General features: G+C 44.2%; 1 protein-coding gene across 2 annotated transcripts in view; it reads left to right on the forward strand.

Annotated features, from left to right (window-relative positions):
* Znf462 (zinc finger protein 462) overlaps positions 1-22,862 on the forward strand; it is a 141,093-nt gene that overhangs the window by 53,316 nt on the left and 64,915 nt on the right. The window contains exons 2-7 of one of the 2 annotated variants that reach the window (XM_055605319.1): positions 4,970-5,219; positions 5,734-11,357; positions 12,124-12,288; positions 14,468-14,571; positions 17,697-17,815; positions 21,320-21,511. In XM_055605319.1, the coding sequence (XP_055461294.1) occupies positions 5,000-5,219; positions 5,734-11,357; positions 12,124-12,288; positions 14,468-14,571; positions 17,697-17,815; positions 21,320-21,511 (6,424 nt within the window). In that variant the 5' untranslated portion in view covers positions 4,970-4,999. The remainder of the gene's footprint in view (positions 1-4,969; positions 5,220-5,733; positions 11,358-12,123; positions 12,289-14,467; positions 14,572-17,696; positions 17,816-21,319; positions 21,512-22,862) is intronic. The other variant, XM_055605320.1, reaches the window with a different exon arrangement.

Raw genomic sequence — 22,862 nt, forward strand, 5'->3', positions numbered from 1 at the left:
ATATATATATATATATATATATATATATATATATATATATCATGCTTATATAATTAGAGCGTCTATATTTATATTTGTATTTACATCCTTTCACTGATGTTTCTGAGATACTACCTCAGGTTCCCAATTAAGTACTGTTGAGAAAGAGTCCTTAAATGGTTTTTAAATAATTAGAACTTTCATTTTTGCCCTGACAAGAGCAAATGATTAATAATGATACAAACCACCTCTCCTTGCCAAGAATAACAACCCTGAATTTATAAGTTTATCAGTATTTGACTTCTCTGTTTTATTCTTGGGTTCTGGGCTTGTTACTAGAAATAACAGGCTAATACATCTTATAACCTGTTGACCTCATTGTATGAATATCCTCTGACCTTGAACACAGATTTTCAGGATGGTGGTTAGGTTGCTTATGTATTTCTAGAGGGTTATAATATTTATGCATCCATTCTACTACCCATCTTCTCCTTGGATAATCTGTATTCCCATTCAAAGGAAAGGAAGAAAGGCAAGAAGGTCAAATAGCATGTGTTAACTCAAACCCTTCATTAGATTGTAACTGAGGAGATCTAGGGAGTTCAGTATCTTATAAATGAAAGTAGGTTTCTGGAGTGGACAGAGGAAAGAACCTTCTGGTGTATCTATCTGGATCTGGTTCTCAAAGGCTTTGAAGGTTATAATTAGTTGCTACTTAATCACATGGCTGTGGGGCATCACAGCTTCATTTCTGTTCTGCAGGCCTGTGGTTAAAGATCAGATTAGACAGGCAGGCAGGGCCTGGGTGTATTTGTTTTTTCACTTCCTAAAGACAGTTGGATATTGACTCAGGACCACCTTAGGCTCTTGGCTATCAGGATAGAAGAGCAGTGTTTGCCAAGCTGATCTGGACAAGGGTTGAAAGCGGCACACTTGTGAGAAGGCTGTGAAGTGGTAAGGACACCTCCCTCTCCAAGGACACGTGAGTTTGCAAGGACACACAGTGAAGATGTGTTATGACAACTTTCTCCTCCCCAGAAGGACATCTGGGCTCAATGGACCCTGAAGTTCCTAGCACCAGTGTGTGGGCACCAGGATCAATGCAAATTGGTGTTGAGATGGAGAAAGCACAAGCTGTGTTCACCCTGCCCTTTTCCTCATTACAGTGTGTTTTCAGATCTCAAATATGGACTCTGGACACTCCCTAAGTCCTCAAAACATTGCTAAACACAGACAACTTGAGAGTTGCTCATCCATCACCACACTTTGAACCCATAGACTTTAACTATGAAGTGAGGAAGCCATTCATTAAACGTAGTTTGAGGAAGAGTTAGGATGGTTTAAGGGTCTCCTGTTCACTTAAGCTTACTTAAGTTGAAGGTTATTTTGGAATGAAATCAACTCACTTCATAGGTTTCATCACTTTTGGTATCAGAAGTGGAGTTATCTGAATGAAGCACACCTGGCCTTCTGGAACCTGGCGATAAGGCCCTGGGCAGGGCAGGTATTGAGATGTGAGGATGTCTGTTTTATATATTGATTTCCTGACCTTTAAAGAGAACATTTCTCTTCACCTAGTTCAGAAACTTCCATTCCTCCTCTTGATTGTCCTAGTTTGGTAAGTGAGAAAAGGATTGTTAATGTCATAGTCATGGGTGTTATTAAATGAGGTAACTATGAGGGCAACGCTATTCACTTCAAGTCCTAATTTTACAGCAGACACTCTCTGGCTTAGCTTCTCATGACTGTTTGTTCTTCTGAGTTGATGAAGCAGTCAAATGTACAGGCTTTACTGCCACGTCTTCTGCTCCATGTTGTTGGCTTCTTAGAGGATTACACCCTGCTCCAGAAACATACTTTCTCATTGGTGGATGAACGGGTGGCCCCCAGTTGGCTTAGTGACAATCCTTTCCTACTGCCCATTCTGCTCTTCCTCTTTGCCTGTGTGTGCTTCTACAGTCTCATAAATATATCAGGTTTCTTGAATTGTTTGGGCCATGCCAGCAATTTCTGTTTTCTTCTGTCAGCATCTTCAGGAGAGCAATGTACACAAAGACAAAATGGCTTTCAGAGTAGGCTACATTCTCATTTCAGTATTGGTGCAGACATCAAATTGAAGGCCACTCAGCTGTACCTGCTGGTGGTTGTATCAGCTGCCTGGAGATTAACCTCTTCCAAGGCTCTGGGCTATTTTTGAGGTCAAGACTGCAACAACATTAAAGCTAGAACCCATTAGAAAATCACTTTCATCATCTCTTCTTTTTCCAAATCAGTGGCTCTTTTCCCCCCCTTCTGATCTCATAACCCTTTCATCTCCTTTGTAGTAGAACAAGGAGACTGTTACTGTTTGCATCCAATGAGGTTGGCATCCTTGATAGATAACAGCTTCAGAAGACACCAAGATATTAGAGGAGTGTATGGAGAGATGAACTTTATCTCTAGGTGGACTGCCTTAGTGGTGGAGGTGCCCTGCTCTCCTTGTGCAAGCATGGGCCATTTTTGTGGATGTTTTGTGCAAACCAGGCTCAAAGTCTCCAAAAGAGACACAGCAGAAAGCCTTTTGTTGCGTTATTTCTAAAGGCTTGAAGTTTTGAAGGGAAGGGATTTTGTTTTCCTCTGAGCTACACAATGGAGCTTTCACAGAACCTCTTTTAAAAGGAATAGCTACAGCCTTTGTGTTGAAGGGTGTGTCTTTTGGCAGGGTCTGCTCATGCAGACAGACTGGCTGGTGATTAACAAAGGTCATTAGACTTTGGAATCTGGCTAGCAGCCTCGGATGGTATGTCTTCTGTGTGTGGAAGGACGACTCCCAAGAAACCAAAGCATTCTGGAGGTCCCCTCTCCAGGACACCCCAAATCCTGCTGCAGAACAGGATCTGGTCCAGGGACGTCCTGATCTAACCAGTGCTCTGCTGGGACTAAGGAACCGGCCTATCAATCATGGAATAAAAGAACCTTTGGAGATCTTGGTGAATGACATTTGAGGAGGAGAAAGGTGCTGCTTTTCGGGAAGAAATGAAAACAGTTAATTCTTTGTTGGGAAGGGAATAGCTTAGGAGGAGCCTAGCCTGCCCTTGTAGCGTTCACTTGTGATTGTCAGCCTAGCAGACTCCAAGAGAAGCCATGTTGTGCACGGAGAACAGGCTCTGAGCTAAAATGGCTGCTCCTCCAGCTCAGAGGACTAGGGCAGCTTAGTGAGTCTTAGAGCTTCGGTGACGCAGGAGCTCCTATCTCCTGAAAGTGTGATAAACACATTCAGCAGAGCTGTGGCTTGCTTGGCTGAGATGAAAGGACTAAGCTTGGGGGATGGGAGTGCGCATTAGATGATCTGCTCTTTTTTTTTTTTCTTTCCTGTGAAGTGTTCTAAATGCAGGAGTCGTCTGCACCATGGAAAAATTTGTTTTCAGGTCTAATGGACTGTGCGAAAGGAGAAGTGGGGTGGGGCTCAGTGACTGCTGTAATTTGATCCAGAGCTGATAGCAACCTCTTCCACACAATTTGGGCTGGTGCTGGGACGTAAAAGCTTGTGTATCTGGAATATTGAGACTTAGTTAGCTGAAAGGACTCTGGTGCCCAGTTCAATGTTTATTGAAACAGGATAAATTGCTGGGTGAAAGAAGAGGAGGTAAGCTATCTGTGTCTCACTCCAAAAAGCTCTGTCCAGAACTGGACTTGGCCAGAACTTGTTTCAGCAGGCTAGCAGCAAGAGCATTCTTTCATAGAAAATCTTCATGCCCTGGCTCCTTGCATTCTACTGACACATTAGTACTGGACTTTGCTCCTGAAGCAGAAATCACGTATCTTTCATAAGAGAGGTAGAGAAAATTGCATCATAAAAAGACCTGGCAGCAACTTGAATTCTTAAGACACTTGGTTCTAGATTGCAGTGATTTAGTAGGGTTTTTGATACGCTTTGTGAAGTAACTTATTCTTTCAGATAATAACTGGCATTCTCCTTGCAGGATATATACTAAGCTAGGAAGGACTATAACTTCCCAATATGCCCTTGGCTTCTTCATGGTGAGACACTGCTTTGAGCTGGCATGAAGCTTTCCATAGAGTTCAGTCACACAGTGAATTACAGAGTAAAGCAAATAGGCAATGCTTTGCTTTATTTCACACCAGGCCCACAGGTTGTTTTTTTTGTTGTTGTTGTTTTGTATCCAGGCATACATATCATGTTTGTAAAAGAGTGGAAAGGGAAAGCCTTGACTCAGAAGACCCTCTTCAGAACTGCTAGCTTCTGTGGTCCTAATGTAAATCGGTGGGCCCAAGTACAATCTTAAACCAGAAACTAAATTGTCTTCTAATGTTAGTTGCTTACAAATCTCATGAGAAATATTTTATGACGTAATTAGACTGGAGAGCTGTTAGGTTTTAATTGGTAAGTAGTAAAAGAGCACATAACCACTTACTTCATGGAAGAAAAAGCTATACTTTTTGGGGAAAGGAGAAAAAGATATGAACCCCAGTATCAATAAAGATACTAAAATAATAAAAGCAATACTAAAAGCCAGCCATTTCCAAGAGTCAATACCATTCTACCATTTGGTATTAAAGCACTAACGCAATAATATGGAAATGGATAAAAGAAATTGAGATTCTTTCCCACTAAGACTCTAGTTCAAAAAGAAAAAAAGTCCAAGGAGAAATCAGAATCAATATTAAGTTACCTAGAATTCTGAATGTAGTGGAGAAACTAAAAAAATGCAGAAACTTTTGAAGTATTAATGTTTCCTTGACAAATGGCATTTGAAGACCTATCAAAACAGAAAACAGTTATCTGGGTTTTCTTTCCTTTGAAGTTAGGAAGTCAAGGACTTTTTCTCTGTTATATCTGATTACCTTTCTTTGGCTAGTGTTCCAGATGGCAAAGAGAACCAGAAGAAATGTACTGATGTTGGGGTTCATTCCATTAGTGGATCTGTAGGCACTCAGGGTTTGTGGTGAGTACATTACTCATGATGCCTTGTTCTGACTTCTGCCTCAGGGTCCTGATGTGAGAGGGTAGCCCCTGATCATGGAGGTGCTTCAGTGTGATGGCTGTGACTTCCGAGCCCCGTCTTACGAAGATCTCAAGGCACACATCCAGGATGTCCATACAGCATTCTTGCAGCCCACTGATGTTGCTGAGGACAATGATGATGAGCCACTATCCGGGTCCGTGAACGCTAGTAATCAGACAGAGGTGGAGTTTTCTTCTATAAAGGATGAGTTTGTGATTGCAGAAGATTTATCAGGTAATTCTACACCAAACCACTTGTCTAATACAGCTTAATCACTCTATTATTATTATTATTATTATTATTATTATTATTATTATTACTACTACTACCACTAGTACTATTATTACCACCATTAACCATAGTTCTCATGTGTGAGGGCTGTACTTTACTTTCTGCAAGCCATTTATATTACTCAGGCATCATTTTTCCCTTAGTTATCTCAGGTTATATATGTCCTTTTAGTGTCTCTGTGTGCTCTACTTGTAATATTGAAAAGAAAGTACCTTGGAGCGTTCTAAAATAATGCTACAATTGATGAAACTCTCTTTATTTTGCACCTAAAGCTATTTATGACATCTCCATCATTAGCGCTTTGTGGACAGCCTGCAGGACTGTATCTTGAGGCATCATGCTTGTTGAATGTGATGCTTATTAAGGAAGACTAACTGAAGTGATGCTGGTTTGCATAGGTGAATTTCATACTCTCTTTTTCTTTACTTTTCTCATTCTTTTTAAATATTCTCTTTAGGTCAAAGTGCAGCTGCACTGGGGAGCGGAAGTTACTATGGACACAGTCCAGGATATTACGGTCAGCATATTGCCCCTAATCCCAAACCAACCAACAAATTTTTTCAGTGCAAGTTCTGTGTACGCTACTTCAGGTCAAAAAATCTCCTCATAGAACACACTAGGAAGGTCCATGGAGCTCAAACCGAAGAGAGTTCAACAGGACCTCCTGTCCCAGGATCCTTAAATTATAATATCATGATGCATGAAGGATTTGGGAAGGTCTTTTCTTGCCAGTTTTGCACATACAAATCACCTCGGAAGGCAAGAATAATTAAGCATCAGAAGATGTACCACAAAAACAGTTTGAAGGAGTCCACAGCGCCACCACCTGCTCCTGCTCCACTGCCAGACTCCGTGGTTCCACCTGTGTCCTTGCAGGACCCCTGCAAGGAACTGCCAGCAGAGGTTGTGGAGCGCAGCATTTTAGAATCCATGGTCAAGCCTTTGACCAAGTCTCGAGGCAACTTCTGCTGTGAATGGTGCAGCTACCAGACCCCCCGCCGAGAACGCTGGTGTGATCACATGATGAAAAAACACCGTAGTATGGTCAAGATCCTCTCTAACATCAGACAGCAGCAAGAAGGGACTAATGTACCTGAAGTTCAGAACAATAATGAACCCAGCCCCACATCCAACTCCACCTACCTGTCCATGAATGCTGCAAGCCGGGAGATGCCCAACACTAATGTCCCCAATTACAGGGGCAATGTGGGCAACTCCATCATGAGACCTAATTCTTCTTCAGCTTCCAAGTTTTCTTCTATGTCTTACCCTCAGATGAAGCCGAAGTCACCTCATAATTCTGGCCTTGTGAACTTGACAGAGAGGTCCCGTTATGGAATGTCTGACATGACCAACTCATCTGCTGACCTGGACACTAACAGCATGATGAATGACTCTAGTTCTGATGAGGACTTAAACGAGGTAGACAGTGAGAATGGCCTAAGTGTTATGGATCACCAAGCGTCAGGCTTGTCTGCAGAGCAGCTGATGGGCTCTGATGGCAACAAATTGTTAGAGACCAAGGGGATTCCCTTTAGAAGGTTCATGAATAGGTTCCAGTGTCCCTTTTGTCCTTTCCTCACCATGCATCGGCGCAGCATTTCCCGTCACATAGAAAATATCCACTTATCTGGAAAGACAGCTGTCTACAAATGTGATGAGTGTCCTTTTACCTGTAAGAGCTCATTAAAACTGGGAGCTCATAAGCAGTGTCACACGGGTACGTCAGATTGGGATCCTGTGAATTCCCAGAGTGAAAGCCTCTCTTCCTCTTTGAATGAAGGTATGGTATCCTACGAGAGCTCCAGCGTCAATGGGAGAAAGTCGGGAGTCATCTTGGATCCCTTGCAGCAACAGCAGCCACCACAGCCACCTCCACCACCGCCGCCACCGCCGCCGCCACCGCCACCCTCACAACCACTGCAGCAACCCCCGCCACCGCAGCTGCAGTCACCACACCAGGTGCCACCCCAGACGCAGCCACAGTCCACCCAGCCGCCACAGCCACCCACACAGGCCCCTCCCTTGAACCCTTACAAGTGCACCATGTGTAGTTATTCCACCATGACTCTGAAAGGGTTAAGAGTCCATCAGCAGCACAAGCATTCATTCTGTGACAACTTGCCAAAATTCGAGGGGCAGCCCTCAAGCCTACCACTGGAAAATGAGACGGATAGCCACCCCTCTTCCAGCAACACTGTGAAGAAAAGTCAGACCTCAATTCTTGGACTGTCCTCCAAGAATAACTTTGTAGCTAAGGCCTCTAGGAAGCTTGCTAATGACTTTCCTCTTGACTTGTCACCCGTAAAGAAGCGGACAAGGATCGACGAGATAGCGAGCAATTTGCAGAGCAAAATCAACCAAACCAAACTGCAGGAAGATGCGATCATCAACGTTGAGGATGACGAGGAGGAAGAGGATGACAACGAAGTAGAGATAGAGGTTGAGCTGGACAGGGAAGAAGAGCCAACAGAACCCATCATGGAGGTTCCCACTTCCTTTTCAGCCCAACAGATATGGGCCAGAGATGCCAGTGAGTCCCAGAAGGAGCCCAACTACAGAAGCATCACCCATGATTACAATGCCACCAATGGGGCCGAGATTGAGCTCACGCTTTCCGAAGATGAGGAAGATTATTATGGCTCTTCAACAAGCATGAAAGATCACCAAGTATCCAATGCGGCTCTGCTGAACACCCAACCCCCTATCTACGGGACAGAACACAATAACGAAAATACAGATTTTGGTGACTCTGGAAGGCTTTACTATTGTAAACACTGTGACTTTAATAATAAGTCTGCCCGGAGTGTTAGCACCCACTACCAGCGAATGCACCCATACATCAAGTTCAGCTTTAGGTATATCTTGGATCCCAATGATCACAGTGCAGTGTACAGGTGCCTGGAATGTTACATCGACTACACCAACTTTGAAGACCTCCAACAGCATTATGGTGAACATCACCCAGAGGCCATGAATGTACTCAACTTTGACCATTCGGACCTGATATACCGGTGTCGGTTTTGTTCCTACACAAGCCCGAATGTCAGAAGCCTGATGCCACATTACCAAAGAATGCATCCCACGGTGAAAATCAACAACGCCATGATATTTTCCAGCTACGTTGTAGAGCAGCAGGAAGGGCTGAACGCTGAGTCGCAGACCCTGCGGGAGATTCTGAATTCAGCCCCCAAAAGCATGGCAACATCCACTCCCGTGGCTCGTGGTGGTGGTATGCCGGCTCCGTTCAACAAGAGTACTCCTTCCAAGACCTTTCCTCCAGAATGTGAAAACCAGAAGGACCCTTCGGTCAACACCGTTGTCGTTTATGATTGTGATGTTTGCTCCTTTGCGAGCCCCAACATGCACTCTGTCCTGGTTCACTATCAGAAGAAACACCCTGAAGAAAAGGCCTCGTACTTTAGGATCCAGAAAACCATGCGCATGGTGTCTGTGGACAGAGGCTCTGCCCTTTCCCAATTATCATTTGAGGTGGGTGCTCCAATGTCTCCCAAAATGTCCAACATGGGTTCCCCACCCCCCCCACAGCCCCCACCACCAGACCTCAGTATTGAGCTTTACTACTGCAAACACTGCTCCTACAGCAATCGGTCCGTTGTGGGGGTGCTTGTTCACTACCAGAAAAGACACCCAGAAATAAAGGTCACTGCCAAATATATCAGACAGGCCCCTCCCACAGCTGCAGTGATGAGAGGGGTCGAAGGGCTCCAAGATTGCCCACTGCCTCCTGCCCCCATGCAGCTGAACCGGAGCAGTTCTGAGAGAGATTGCCCTCCTGTGGAGACGGAGATGTTCTTTTGCCAGCACTGTGATTACGGGAACCGGACGGTCAAAGGTGTCCTCATTCATTATCAGAAGAAGCACCGGGACTTCAAGGCCAATGCCGACGTGATCAGGCAGCACACAGCCACCATCCGAAGCCTCTGTGACCGAAACCAGAAGTCTGCCAGTTGTGTGCTTCTGCCTGCTTCTGGTATGGAACGGGACAAAACGAAGCTTCGAGCGCTCAAATGTCGGCAGTGCTCATATACCTCCCCCTATTTCTACGCACTGAGGAAGCATATCAAGAAAGACCACCCTGCCCTCAAGGCCACGGTCACGTCCATCATGCGATGGGCGTTTCTAGATGGCTTGATAGAAGCTGGCTACCACTGCGAGTGGTGCATCTACTCCCACGTGGAGCCCAGTGGTTTGCTCCTGCATTACCAAAGGAGGCACCCTGAGCATTATGTAGATTACACTTACATGGCTACCAAACTTTGGGCGGGGCCAGACCCATCCTCTCCCACCCTCACCATGCCAGCTGAAGCCAAAACATACAGATGCAGGGACTGTGTTTTCGAAGCCGTCTCCATCTGGGACATCACCAATCATTACCAAGCTTTCCACCCCTGGGCCATGAATGGTGATGAGTCTGTGTTGCTGGATATCATCAAGGAGAAAGATGGTGTAGACAAGGCCATCCTTGCACCCGAAGAGTTGATAGGCCCCGTGAATTGTGAAAACAGTATGCCCACACCTCTCCCCGAGCAGGAAGCTGAGTGCCCAGAGGATGTAAGACTTTCCCCAGAGAAGAGCATTCATCTGGCTTCAGCCAACCCCGCTATATCTTCCACCCCATACCAGTGCACAGTGTGCCAGTCCGAGTACAACAACTTGCACGGCCTCCTCACCCATTATGGGAAGAAGCACCCTGGCATGAAAGTGAAGGCTGCTGACTTTGCTCAGGATATCGACATCAACCCAGGTGCCGTCTACAAATGCAGGCATTGTCCCTACATCAACACTCGCATCCACGGCGTCCTGACCCACTACCAGAAGCGACACCCGGCCATCAAGGTGACCGCTGAGGACTTTGTGCACGATGTGGAGCAGTCTGCTGACATATCCCAGAATGACGTGGAGGAGACAAGCAGGATTTTCAAACAGGGCTATGGTGCCTACCGGTGCAAGCTGTGTCCTTATACACATGGCACTCTGGAGAAACTCAAAGTCCACTATGAGAAATACCACAACCAGCCTGAGTTTGACGTCTTTTCCCCATCTCCCCCGAAGCTGCCAGTCTCCCTTGAACCTGAGATAACCGCTGAAGTGAGCCCCTCCCAGGTCTCCGTGACTGAGGAGGAGGTGGGAGAGGATCCCATGTCCACTTCTCACTTCTCTACCTCGCATCTGGTCTCCCACACTGTGTTCCGGTGCCAGCTCTGCAAGTACTTCTGCTCCACGAGGAAGGGCATTGCCAGGCACTACCGGATCAAGCACAATAATGTCCGTGCCCAGCCCGAGGGCAAGAACAATCTCTTCAAGTGTGCCCTGTGTGCCTACACCAATCCCATCCGCAAGGGCCTGGCAGCCCACTACCAGAAGCGCCACGACATTGACGCGTATTACACCCACTGCCTTGCGGCCTCCAGGACCATCAGTGACAAGCCCAACAAGGTGATCATCCCATCCCCACCCAAAGACGACTCTCCTCAGCTGAGCGAGGAGCTACGGCGGGCTGTGGAGAAGAAAAAGTGCTCCTTATGTTCCTTCCAGTCCTTCAGCAAGAAAGGCATCGTGTCCCATTATATGAAGCGCCACCCCGGGGTGTTCCCAAAGAAGCAGCACGCCAGCAAGCTGGGGGGCTACTTCACAGCAGTCTATGCAGATGAGCATGAGAAACCCCCGCTGATGGAAGAAGAGGAGAGAAGCAGCTTCGAGAGAGCTGAGGTGGAGGGCGAAGCTCAGGACATGGAGTGGCTCCCTTTCCGCTGCATCAAATGTTTCAAGCTGTCCTTCAGCACGGCGGAGCTGCTGTGCATGCATTACACAGACCACCACAGCAGGGACCTGAAGAGGGACTTCGTCATTCTCGGCAGCGGTCCCCGCTTCCAGAGCTCCACCTTCCAGTGCAAGCACTGTGATAGCAAACTGCAAAGCACAGCCGAGCTGACCTCACACTTGAACATTCACAATGAGGAATTCCAGAAGCGTGCCAAACGTCAGGAGAGGAGGAAACAGCTTTTGAGCAAGCAGAAATATGCAGATGGTGCTTTTGCAGATTTCAAACAAGAGAGGGTAAGGATATGTTTTGATTTCCCTTCCCCCAGGAGGCCTCTCATCACTGGTGCCCACATGCACTTCTTCGTTGCCAGCCAAACTGCTGCAGGCTTCCTAGTGACATAGCTTGCCAGAGAGCTCAATAAGTCGATTAAACATTTCGAGCTTGATTGTCCTCCATCCTATGCTCACCCCATGGTCTTATTCCCCTCCCTTCTCCCGCGGCTCCCCAGGGGAGGTTTGGGGTGGTTTCTATGTGTGTCTTCCTTCCAAGTAGTGTTTTCTGAAGCTTAGTTAGACGACAAGGCTCGCTTTTCCTGAAGAAGTGTGGGCTGTCTTTTGGTATCCTTAGCCCTCCTCAGCCATGACATGGTCTCCAATGTTTGCTTCAAGAACCTAACATCTCAAGGAATAGAATTTTTTTTTGTTTTGTTTTTTTGTTTCTTAAATCAAGAAGTTCATTAAAGGAATAGCTGTGTAACATCTCACCTGCGTAGTCAAAACTGGTCTGAAGGCCAGGTAACTTAGTAACCATGATCATGGGCTTCTTCACAGAAATCTCTCCTCACCTCTGGAACCTAACTGGGTTCCAGAGACTGCGTCTAGCAGGCCAGGTGCCATGACTGATGAAGGTGATCTATGTTTAAAAACACTCCTCCATCTCCTTTGCTTTTGAAGCTGCTAATCCTCTTTAAAATACAGTATCCAGTAAACTCTTAAGAGTAAAATGCCTGCCTTTGAGGGAGGGCGTGCTGTACTGACGGTCACCACTGTGTTTCACCAGCCTTTTGGTCACTTAGAAGAGGTGCCAAAGATCAAGGAGAGGAAAGTGGTGGGCTACAAGTGTAAATTCTGCGTGGAAGTGCACCCAACGCTTCGAGCCATCTGTAACCACCTCCGGAAGCACGTCCAGTATGGCAACGTCCCGGCTGTGTCGGCTGCCGTGAAGGTGAGAAGGGGAAGGTCCAAGTACCTGGGGTGTATTTGTGAGTGTGTGTGTGTGTGTGTGTGTGTGTGTGTGTGTGTGTGTGTGTGTGTTGCGCGCACATACATATCTGAGTTACTTATTAACATTGCTTGAAGTGGCCCGGCAGAGTGTGGCTTGGGATGCGGGCATTCTTGAGTTATGCTTGGCTTGCTTTGGCTTGTTTTGATTTCTTTGCAGGTTGGACCTTCCACATCATTCCATTGATGGAAACGTTTGGTTTTGTTCTGGTTTCTGATTCTGGGGAACAATTTGGTGGACAAAGATGGTACCACATTCTCATGTAGGAGGCTTGGGCTCGTGTTATTTTGGCTTGACTGCCACTAGAATGCCATCGTTCTGAGCTGTCAGCGCTCATGGGAGGAATTAAGTGGGCTCTGCTCCCTTCTTCTGGACCTCCCGCTGTCTCACTCTCACTGTCATTTGCTGAAGCATGTGACAGTCCAGGAGAATCTGCACTTTGTTTCTTTCTAGGTTTTTTGAGGGGTGCAAGGGGCATTGAGCAAACATAAAACTAAACGGCCTTTAGGACTTGGTTTGTCCATTGCACCCCTCTTTTCATATGAGGCTGCCAATATCTTCCTTCTTTCCCTCACCTTTACTAGACTACCTGTTTTGATTATTATAATCCAAATAGCAGCTACTGTTTCAATAACCAAGTCTCCACCCCTATCTTGTCGAAGGTACTTAACCACGTATGAACACAGAAATTAAATTGAAGTTTCTGCCCTTTCCTTCTCGATATTGGAATATATTTTTATTATTTGCTCTCTCTTGACCTTTGTGTTTTGTTTACTCTGAAGGTAAAGCTTATCTTTTCTTGAACACTGAACCTTGTCTTTGAGACAAGGAAACCCAGAGACAAAGGTGGTAGTTTCTATACTTGACTGTAATGCACCCCAGGCTTGATTCCTAGACTAACACAGGAGAAAAGTCAGTAATACAAGAAGCTACTTTAAAAACTGATGACTTAAGGATCAGGCTCCTCCTTCATTTTTGGAATTAACTATGCAGTAACCTTCAATTGGAGGTGGTATTTCTATCTGCAGGATAGAGACAGGGAACAGAGATCTCTGCTCATTTCCAAATGGCCCCAGGTTCTTAGATGGCCAGAGTGTCTTAGTTACTGTTCTGTTGTTGTTGAAGAGACACTATGACCAGGACAACTCTTATAAAAGAAAACATTCTCTTGGAGACTTGCTTACAGTTTCAGAGGGTTAGTCCGTTATCATCCTCGTGGGTGTGGGGACTGTGGCAGAGCACCAGCATGGAGTCAGAGAAGTAGCTGAGAGCTTTACATCTTGATTCATAGGCAGCAGGCAGAGAAAGAGTGGGACACTGGGCCTGCCATGGCCTTTTCAAACATCAAAGCCCATTTCTAGTGACCCACTTCCTCCAACAAGGACACTCCTCCTGGTCCTTCTTAAACAGTTTAACCGAGCACTAAGCATGCAAATGTATGAACCTGTGGGAGACATTCTCTTTCAAACCACCACAGCCAGCCTATTCCCTTCCTTCCCCTATTCCCTTCCTTTCTCACCCCTCCCTTTTTTTTCTCCCTCCCCTCCCTCCCTTTCTTCTCACTCCAGCTCCCCTTCTTTCTTCTCTCAGAGTCATAATCCTAATCCAATTTTATTTTGGAATAGAGGAGATCACGATTTAAATTTTATTTTCAAGACTGGTAATGAGTGAGCTATATTTAGACTGGGAAATCCCATGCCACACGTCTCAGGATCTCTATTTCCAAATTATGTTGCCCCCAAATCAACACCGTTGTAAAAAAAAAAAAAATTCTCAAATTTGTACACTGTCTTGATGGGCAACCAGAGAGACAGGGGAGAAAACATTGACAGAGATGCTGCTGAGCTTGGGAGAATGAAGAGAAAAGAAGCAAGCTGGGGTAATAACAATGGATATTTATTTTGTTGGTGGGGCATGTGTGTGTGTGTGGTTCTCTTAGCAGGAGGCCGAAGACCCTTCCCACTTGTTCCTGGATGGATTGGAAGCAGCCAGAGACGCCAGTAGCACCCTGGTGGGCCGGGTGGATGGTGGACACTGCTTGCTTGATGAAATGTTGGAGGATGAGACCCGCCCGGGGGGATACCATTGCAGTCAATGTGACAGAGTCCTGATGTCCATGCAGGGGCTGCGTTCTCACGAGAGGAGCCACCTGGCCCTGGCCATGTTTACCCGAGAGGACAAGTACAGCTGCCAGTATTGCTCCTTTGTTTCTGCTTTCAGACACAAGTAAGTATCACTGGGTAGTCCCTCATTGTTATTGGGAGAAGATGTCTTAGAGAAGGCAGCTAAGCTGGTGCAGGAGACAGACATTCAGATGAGTATAAAAGCTCAATTCATGCTTCCTATATACTGCTAAGGTCTCCCCAAATATAGGGAGACCTTGACCATTACTGCTGTCATCTACAAAATGGGTCTAAGAGTAGTAGTGATGAGATGGCATTAGATTTGGCAAATGTGAGCATTTAAAAATATGAAGTGGAGAAATTGTTATGATTCACCCAAAAGAAGATACCATTTCCACAACAGATGTTTTTACTGATAGATCCACCAAATATTTAGCCAAAAGTTAAATATGATTTGAAGAAGTCATGTTCTGTTTGGAAAATCAAAGTGATAAAGATGGCAAATTAGTCCCATTAGGCGTTGTGACTAGAGAATCATTAGAAGGGAATAAGGCTTATGGATGCTAAGTATTTGTTTGGGGCCAGCAGGGTGGAGGAGTGAGGTGCCTCCTGCCAAACAAACATGGCAACCTGAGTTCAGTTCCTGCAACCTACAAGGAGACATCGGGGAACTTATTTCTGCAAGTGGTGCCTTATGCATGCTCTTGCAAGTGCATGGCAACACACACATACACACACCACACACCACACACACACACCACACTTACGAATTCCTAAAAAATCTGGGGAATCTAAGAAGTAGGAATGTCCTATTGATCACTGCAGCTTTGAAAATGAGAACTTGGGGTGACAGGAAGGGGACTTTGAGAAGAGTAAACTTTTTGTTAGGTAAATATTCTTCCTTTAAGAGTGACAGGATATTGAAGGTAGCTAGCTTACTGTTTATCTCTGTGGTTGTTGAAAATGAGTGATGTCTGTTTGCTTCAAGGAAATAAAGTACAGATGGAACTACTGAAAGCAGGAGGGTAGGTAGATGACACACTCTTTACTGTGATCTAGAGTCTAACTTCTAATCTCTGCCTATGTGTATCTACACAGTGGCATTAGAGCTGGTGTTCTCAGTTCCTTAAGAATTAAACCATACTGTGAGATGCACTTAGGCCCTCAGGAAAGTTATTTTGAATAAAAGAATAATTTATGCCTAGCACTATGCCTTGGGAAGATATGAAGATGATCAGGATATAATTGTGTTATTGAAAACAATGTCTGGACAAAATAAGGTGCATTTAAGAAAAAGATTTCAGCAAAATACTGTGAAATTTAGCAAAGCACGATGCACCCTCTTTTTGGGGAGAGTTAGGAGGATTTTGTAGATCATGGGCATTTGAGTCGAGTCTTAATAAAACAGGAAGGTGGGACCTGTGCAGTTTTAAAAGAAGTCAGGGCAAGGAGAAGAGAGGGCTCACTGAGGCCTACCCGGTGATTTGGTTTAAATAAACCTTAGTGGAAATTATCTCCTGGCTACCTAAGTAGACATCCTATTAGGATGTCTATAAACGCCATGAATTAGTGCATTATAATTACAGTACTGGCAACAGGAAGAATCTGGAGTGAATAACATATTCATAATTACTAATAATTATTTCACCTGCTGATATAGGGCACTCTCTCAAGTATCTTCAGTTATTACCTCTTTATATTTATAAAATAGCCCTATGAGCTATGGCCCCATTATTATCTCCATATAGATAGGAAAAGTGAGGCCTAAAGAGACAAAATAGTTTTCCTGAGGCCACTTAGCTCATAAATAAATAGCTGGGATATTGTCTCAGGCAATCTGACTGTATAGCTCAGCCTGGGATATCAATTTAGAAGAAATAATAGGTGCTCATTTAAGACGTCAGGGATGGGTTTCAGGAACGAATCCGTAAAGGTCAAATAACAAAGTAGAAGTGGCATGCAGTTTTGAGTCTTTTTGACTGGGAGAATGGCGGGGCCACTTCCAGAAGTGTGGAGAATTGGTTTTGCGGGAAAGTGTGCTGGGTTTGGGTAGCATGGGTTGAGTTTAGGTTGAGTTTAGGGTTGTCAGGGGATTGGTATTGGAGCTGTGGAGCTCGGAAGAACATTACAAGTTTAAATGGTATGCAGCAACAGTCCCATGTGAGTCATTCAGAATGGAATGCAGATCTTTCGTGTACTGTATGAAAGAAAACATCACACACCTTGTTGGTTAGATTTCTTATTTTCTCGACTAATAATTATTATGAAGTAGTAGGGATTCATTATATTTAAGTAATGTCTTCATAAACTGCTTCTGGGAGAATGATATATGGCAGCTGTGGTGGTATTTATCAGAAAGGTTTTCCAGCTCACCCCTTGCTTGAAACATCCTTGCACTATGCTCCATGTTGGTATAGATCCTGGGAACATGGTAGTCTGTGTGAGCAGGTCATGAACTTTGAACTCTTCTTTCCCTTCTGTTCCTGATGAAAGAACTAATGATGTAAGAAAGAAAAGCCCTTTCTAAATTTCTCTGATCTCTAACCTCCTCCCATTCACCCCCTCCACCCTCACCCCACCTCTCTCTGTGAGTTAGGTTGGAACTCTCACTAGAGGGCTGGGCAGCCAAATATTCTGTATTTGGATTAGCGTCTTCCAATGACCCGTGCTGTGAGAAGAGCCAATCATGATCTGCTAGGACTGTTACTATTAATCCATATTTTAATCCCAAAATAATCTTTCTTTCTTTCTTTCTTTCTTTCTTTCTTTCTTTCTTTCTTTCTTTCTTTCTTTCTTTCTTTCTTTCTTTCCTTCCTTCCTTCCTTCCTTCCTTCCTTCCTCTCTCTCTCTCTCTCTCTCTCTCTCTCTCCCCCCCTTCTTTCCTTCCATTTTTTCTTTCCGGGAGGGGGGAGATACAGCTATCTTAGAACTTGATGTAGCCAAGGCTGATCTTGAACTTCCTATGCTCCTGCCTCTACCTTTCAAGTACTAGGATTATAGTTCTCTGCAACCACACTGGCTTCTTAGCTGGTTTAATGTCTTCCTCCAGATTCTCCTCCTATTAAGAATGGCTCTCACAACTCTGGCCTCTTTATGTATTGGTAATGATGCACATTGCCATCAGAAAACAACCGGGAAGACTTAGAAGAGCTTAGAAGTTGGATGTTTGGACCAGTGGTGGAGAAATGTGCAGTTTTTAATCCTGCTTTCCTTTTCTTCCATTTCAAGCTTGGATCGCCATATGCAGACCCATCATGGACACCACAAACCCTTCCGCTGCAAACTCTGCTCTTTCAAGTCCTCCTACAACAGCCGGCTGAAGACACACATCCTCAAAGCCCATGCTGGTAAGTTGGCACTGCTGGTATACTTCAGCTCCCTCTTGAGTTGCCTCCTTCAATGGCCTTGAGTAAAATTGAAAGTCTCCTCACAGGAGCCTTATTTATTCTTGGGGTAGTTGCATGCTCAGTTTTAAAGAGAATGCACAATTAAATTTTATTCATAAAACCAAAATAATCACCAATGGTTTGTTTGACTGATGCTAACCGCAGCTTAGAATTAGACTGTTTTGCTCTTAGAATACATTTCTGAGTTGCCTTGGCTTGACCATGGGATTATAAAAAACTTTATAAATTAAAAAAGTTACAATTTTTGTAAGTAATTAAAAAATGTCCACTAAATCTAATTTTCACCTGAGATAGAAGATAAGCTAACACAAAGAAGCTTGAGGTTTCTCAGGAGATGTCCTTAGATAGGCCATGTTCTATCTACTTAAGTTACAAGTGTCTAGAAGCTATGCTGTTTCTGTCACTGCATGACATTCTTCCCAGGCTGTGCACTAAGCTGTGACAGCCATCACCTTATTCATTCCAACTGCATTCCAAAGGGGTAAGCACTATGTGATTTCCTATGTGCCTTTTGTAGGACTTCATAACACTCTGAACCATATTATAGATGCTGCCCAGAATCTGTTTCCTGCACTTTTGCCACCCATTCCTAGCCCATATCTTTCCTCTGCTTTATGAGAATTAGACATGTTGAGCTATTTTAGTGCAGTGAAGCTATTTAAGCCACACAACTGCCCTTAGCCACGCTGGGGATCAGAGTTGGAGCAAGGAGATCAGCTATGTGGGCTTGTTTCTGATAGTATTTTAATGTCCCTTGGGAAACTTCTCCTAAAGTCCAAGGAGAAAGAAGCTTCAGAGTTCAGCTAACTTCTTAATACTCAGGTATATTGTAAATAACATAAGTTAGGCCAGGACAGCATCCTGGTGAGCTTTCCCATTGAGTCAGCCTTGTCCAAAGCATTTTTACCAATAGGGAGCTAGGTGAATGTTTTGGGCTCAAGTGAAGGTCCACAGGTGAACAATCCAGACGGACGCTGCATCAACTTCCTAGAGCTGATCACTAGTTGGTCAGAAGTATCCAGATAGAGAATCAAAGCAATGTAATTCTGCTATCAATATATTGTGTGACATGGCCCTGAGCCACTAAGAGAGCTCCTTAGCTTGGCGAGAGCAATATGTTTGCTACAAATCTCTCAACTTGCTGTTCTCAGTTGATTGTCTATTTTTATTTCTATCTACAGACAGGGTCTCCCTATGTAGCTCAGGCTGGTCTCAAACTGGCAGTAGTTCTCCTGTCTCAGCCAGTTGAGTCCTGGAATCATAGGGATGTGCTACCGTGCCTGGCATTCCATTCTGTTTCAGAGCTACACAGTACTGGGGACCAAGCAGATAATCTGGATTTGACTCTTTGGTTGGTTCATGCAACCAAACTCATGAATATTAGGGGGCTAGAAAGATGGCTTTGTGGCTAAGAATGCTTATTGCTCTTCTAGTGGACCTGAGCTGGGTTCTTGGTGTCACTTATTCTATACAGCTCCAATGCTATGTGTGGCCTCTGTGGCACATGTAGGCTCATATAGGCATGCATGCACATATGCACAAGTAAGAATAAGTAAATAAAACTTTAAGAAATTAATGGCAACGGTAGTGTCTCTCTCTTTGTTTTTAAATTCAGTTTTAAAAATAAACTTTTAAGTAGCCAGAAGTAGCAGGACACATCTGTAGTTCTCGTACTTGGGAAATTGCCGTAGGGGAATCCTGTGAGTCCAGGAGTTTGAGCCCATCTTCTGCAACATAGCAAGATACAACCTCTAAAAAATATGTTTAGGGCTGGAGAGATGGCTCAGCCATTGAAGGCTAGGCTCACAACCATAAATATAAAAAAAATATTCTTAACATACATGTTTGCTAGAGAAAATTGAAAACAAAAGAAATGCTTTCAGTCATCTATAATGTTATTATATAAAGGTCACTGTTAATATTTGATATTACTGTCAACTGTTTTTCTATAATTATTTTCCACAGTTGTGATTATAATGTCTATAAAAATGTTTTATGTTTCAATTCATTCTTAATTTTCTGTTTTATTACAAGTTCTTTAAGAATTTATTTTAATCATAGTTCATCAAGAGGATATACTTACTTTGCCTAATTGTTTTCCTTTGTTTCAAATTCTAGGTTGTTTCCCATCTTTCCAGCATAAATAGTATAATTTTTTCATCAGTTTGTTTGTTTATATTTTATGTGTGTATGCATGTTCCATTCTCTGTGTAAGTCAGTAGACACCTTGCAGGAGTCAGTTCTTTCCACCATGTGGGTTTTAGGGTTATTACTTGGTAATGAACCTTGCTCACATATGCCTTTACCCACTGAGCTACCTTACCACTCCATAAATAATATTAATCTCCAAATAAATTCTTTTCTGTATTAAGGGTGTATCCCTTCCTCCCTCCCTCTTTTCCTCCGCCCCTTTCTCCTTATCTCCCTTCCTTGCTCATTGGGATTTTTTATGATACTGTGTTGCTATTGCACCCAGGCTGAACTCTAATTCACAATCTTCCTGTTTTAGCTTAAATGCTGGGGTTATGAATGTGAACCCTGATCCTGGCCTATATGCTATTTTCTTAATAAAGACTCTCAGGGGTAGGGCTATAGGGTTATTAAATTGAGGTCCAAATTGCTTTGTTGTTACTGAAAATGAGATTGATTACTGTATTGATCAGACGACTGCATATTTGCCCGGTAACAGACAAACCTACTGACAACCTTCATTCTTAAAATGTAATGAACTTGAAAGCTGGCTTAGAGCAAAGGCAAGCCATACTCTTGTCTTAATTTGGTCATGGCTTTCTGTGCTGTATTTCAGCTTAAATGAACTATTGAGTACATGCTCCTCTTAACACACACTCAACACATAGAATTCTTCCTCCTGAAGAAATGTTGTATTTCTATACTGTCAGTTAGCTAGGAAATGAGGTTTCATAATGAGCTTCCCTTCAGTCCCAGATATATGTGGGGAGAAAATGGTTAAGAATGTGTCAGATGGAGAGGTAGTTCAGCAGAATTACATGTTGAGAAGTAACACAATAGGGCGCCCATGGAGGTACAGGAGGTTTGAAAAAGCCACTGAGATAAAGAATTAAACTGTTTTCTGTGGATGAATGAAATCTACCATCATCGCTTTTAGTACAGCGAAGGAAGAAGAGGTATGAGGCACTGTTTCTGAGTTAGGTGACACAGTGGGCAGGAAATCACCCCAAAGCTACGATGCTATAGGTAGAGCTGGAGACTGACAGGGACCAGGTGGCCTTTTCATGGAGCTTGTGAGTCCCAGGACCCTGTGGTTGTGAGAATGGGCAGGGAGTTGCCCTTGGAGGATTTCTAGGCCAAGAAACTTTAGAACATATCTCTAGAGGGAGTCAATTAACTCTGTGGTTTTGCTTTCTAGCCCCCTTTCTCCTGACTCCCACCTTTCCTAGCTACCTCACCACCATCTCCTTCTAGGTGAACATGCCTACAAGTGTTCCTGGTGCTCATTTTCCACCATGACAATCAGCCAGTTGAAGGAACACTCCCTCAAGGTCCACGGAAAAGCCCTGACCCTTCCCCGGCCACGGATTGTCAGCCTCCTCTCCTCACACGCCCACCACTCCTCTCAGAAGGCCACCCCAGCTGAAGAAGTGGAAGACTCCAATGGTAAGAATGAGTTCCCAAGATGGAATCAACCATGTGGGATTGGAGTGAGCTGGCATTCATTCTTTTTTTTCTTTTCTAGAGGGAATTTTTTTGCATGACAATACTGTCAGATGAAGGAAAGGATACAAAAACTCTAGGTACTTGGGTAGAAAGGGGAGAATACTCAGCATCTGCATGATACCCTGGTAATGATGTCCATGGGTACCACTAAAGCATCCCACTGGGCAGGATGTGCCAGTGTTGGGTTCTTCATGGTGGATTCTAGTGAGATAAGGATGGAATGCAAGACCAATACCTGTTTGCTTTCTGAATATCTTGTCTCGTAAGAAAATGGACTGTGAGGTATGCAGAGTGTCAGTTATGCAAGTTAACCAAAGCTCAAAATAGAAGGGGAAGAGTGAATGAAAGGCGCACTCATATTGGGCGGGATCGCGTCATTTTTTAGGGGTGACAATGTTTTCTTGCAGCATTAGTTGGGAAATGGGTTTAGAACTGCTATACTTGGTTCCAAAGCTCTGAAAGACAGGCAGAAAGACGTGGAGACATGTGCTCAGCGGCACCGCCACCAAAGCATGTGGAGGAGACAGTGTCAACTGGGAGGCAGTCACTTAGCAAAACATTGGGAGCGAAGGGACTTCTTGTCTTCATCAAACCAGGAAACAGATTTGGTTGACAAATCAGCTTACCCAGAATGTCCGTGGGGTACAATCCTTAGGGGAGAAATGGAGAGTGATATAGGAGAGCCTGAAACTCCTCCCTTTACCTCTCATGAATGGAACCTTCTGCAGCATGTTTGAGCCAGGTCTACAGTTCTCCTGGCTTAGGGAGGCATTTCTCACAGGATCTATGGTTCCATCCACTAAGTAGACAGAAAGTGGAACAAAAGTGGATTTCAACCATCTCCCTCAGGCAATCATGTCTCCCTGGGCTGTCTTAGTTTCTATTCCTGTATGTAAGGTTGAATAATGATATATGCAGGCCTCAGCTGGTTGCCTTGAGAGATTAATGAGACAAGGTGCACATGTAAAATGCCTGCTGTAATGTCTGATACACAGGAAGTGACAATGAGTGGCCATTTTATTTCTCTGATTTTAGTCACAGTTGTGATCTCTGGTCTGGGACCATTTATTGCAAGTGTGGATTTAGGCTTATTCATGTATGTGCTTAAATCAAGAGGTTCTTGATGGTGACTTGAGAATCTGATAGCACAACTTGTCAACATAGTCTAATTCTCAGATTATCAAAACAGTAATTAGTGATCTTTATTCATGAAGTCTGTCAATAGGAGGAAACAGAAAGACCAAAATTAAAACAAAATAAAAAACACAGAGCAGATAGCCCTCAGCACTTA

This window comes from Psammomys obesus, unplaced genomic scaffold (genome assembly GCF_907164565.1).
Source record: "Psammomys obesus unplaced genomic scaffold, mPsaObe1.curated_primary_1811, whole genome shotgun sequence".
In the NCBI taxonomy this organism is placed as follows: domain Eukaryota; kingdom Metazoa; phylum Chordata; class Mammalia; order Rodentia; family Muridae; genus Psammomys; species Psammomys obesus.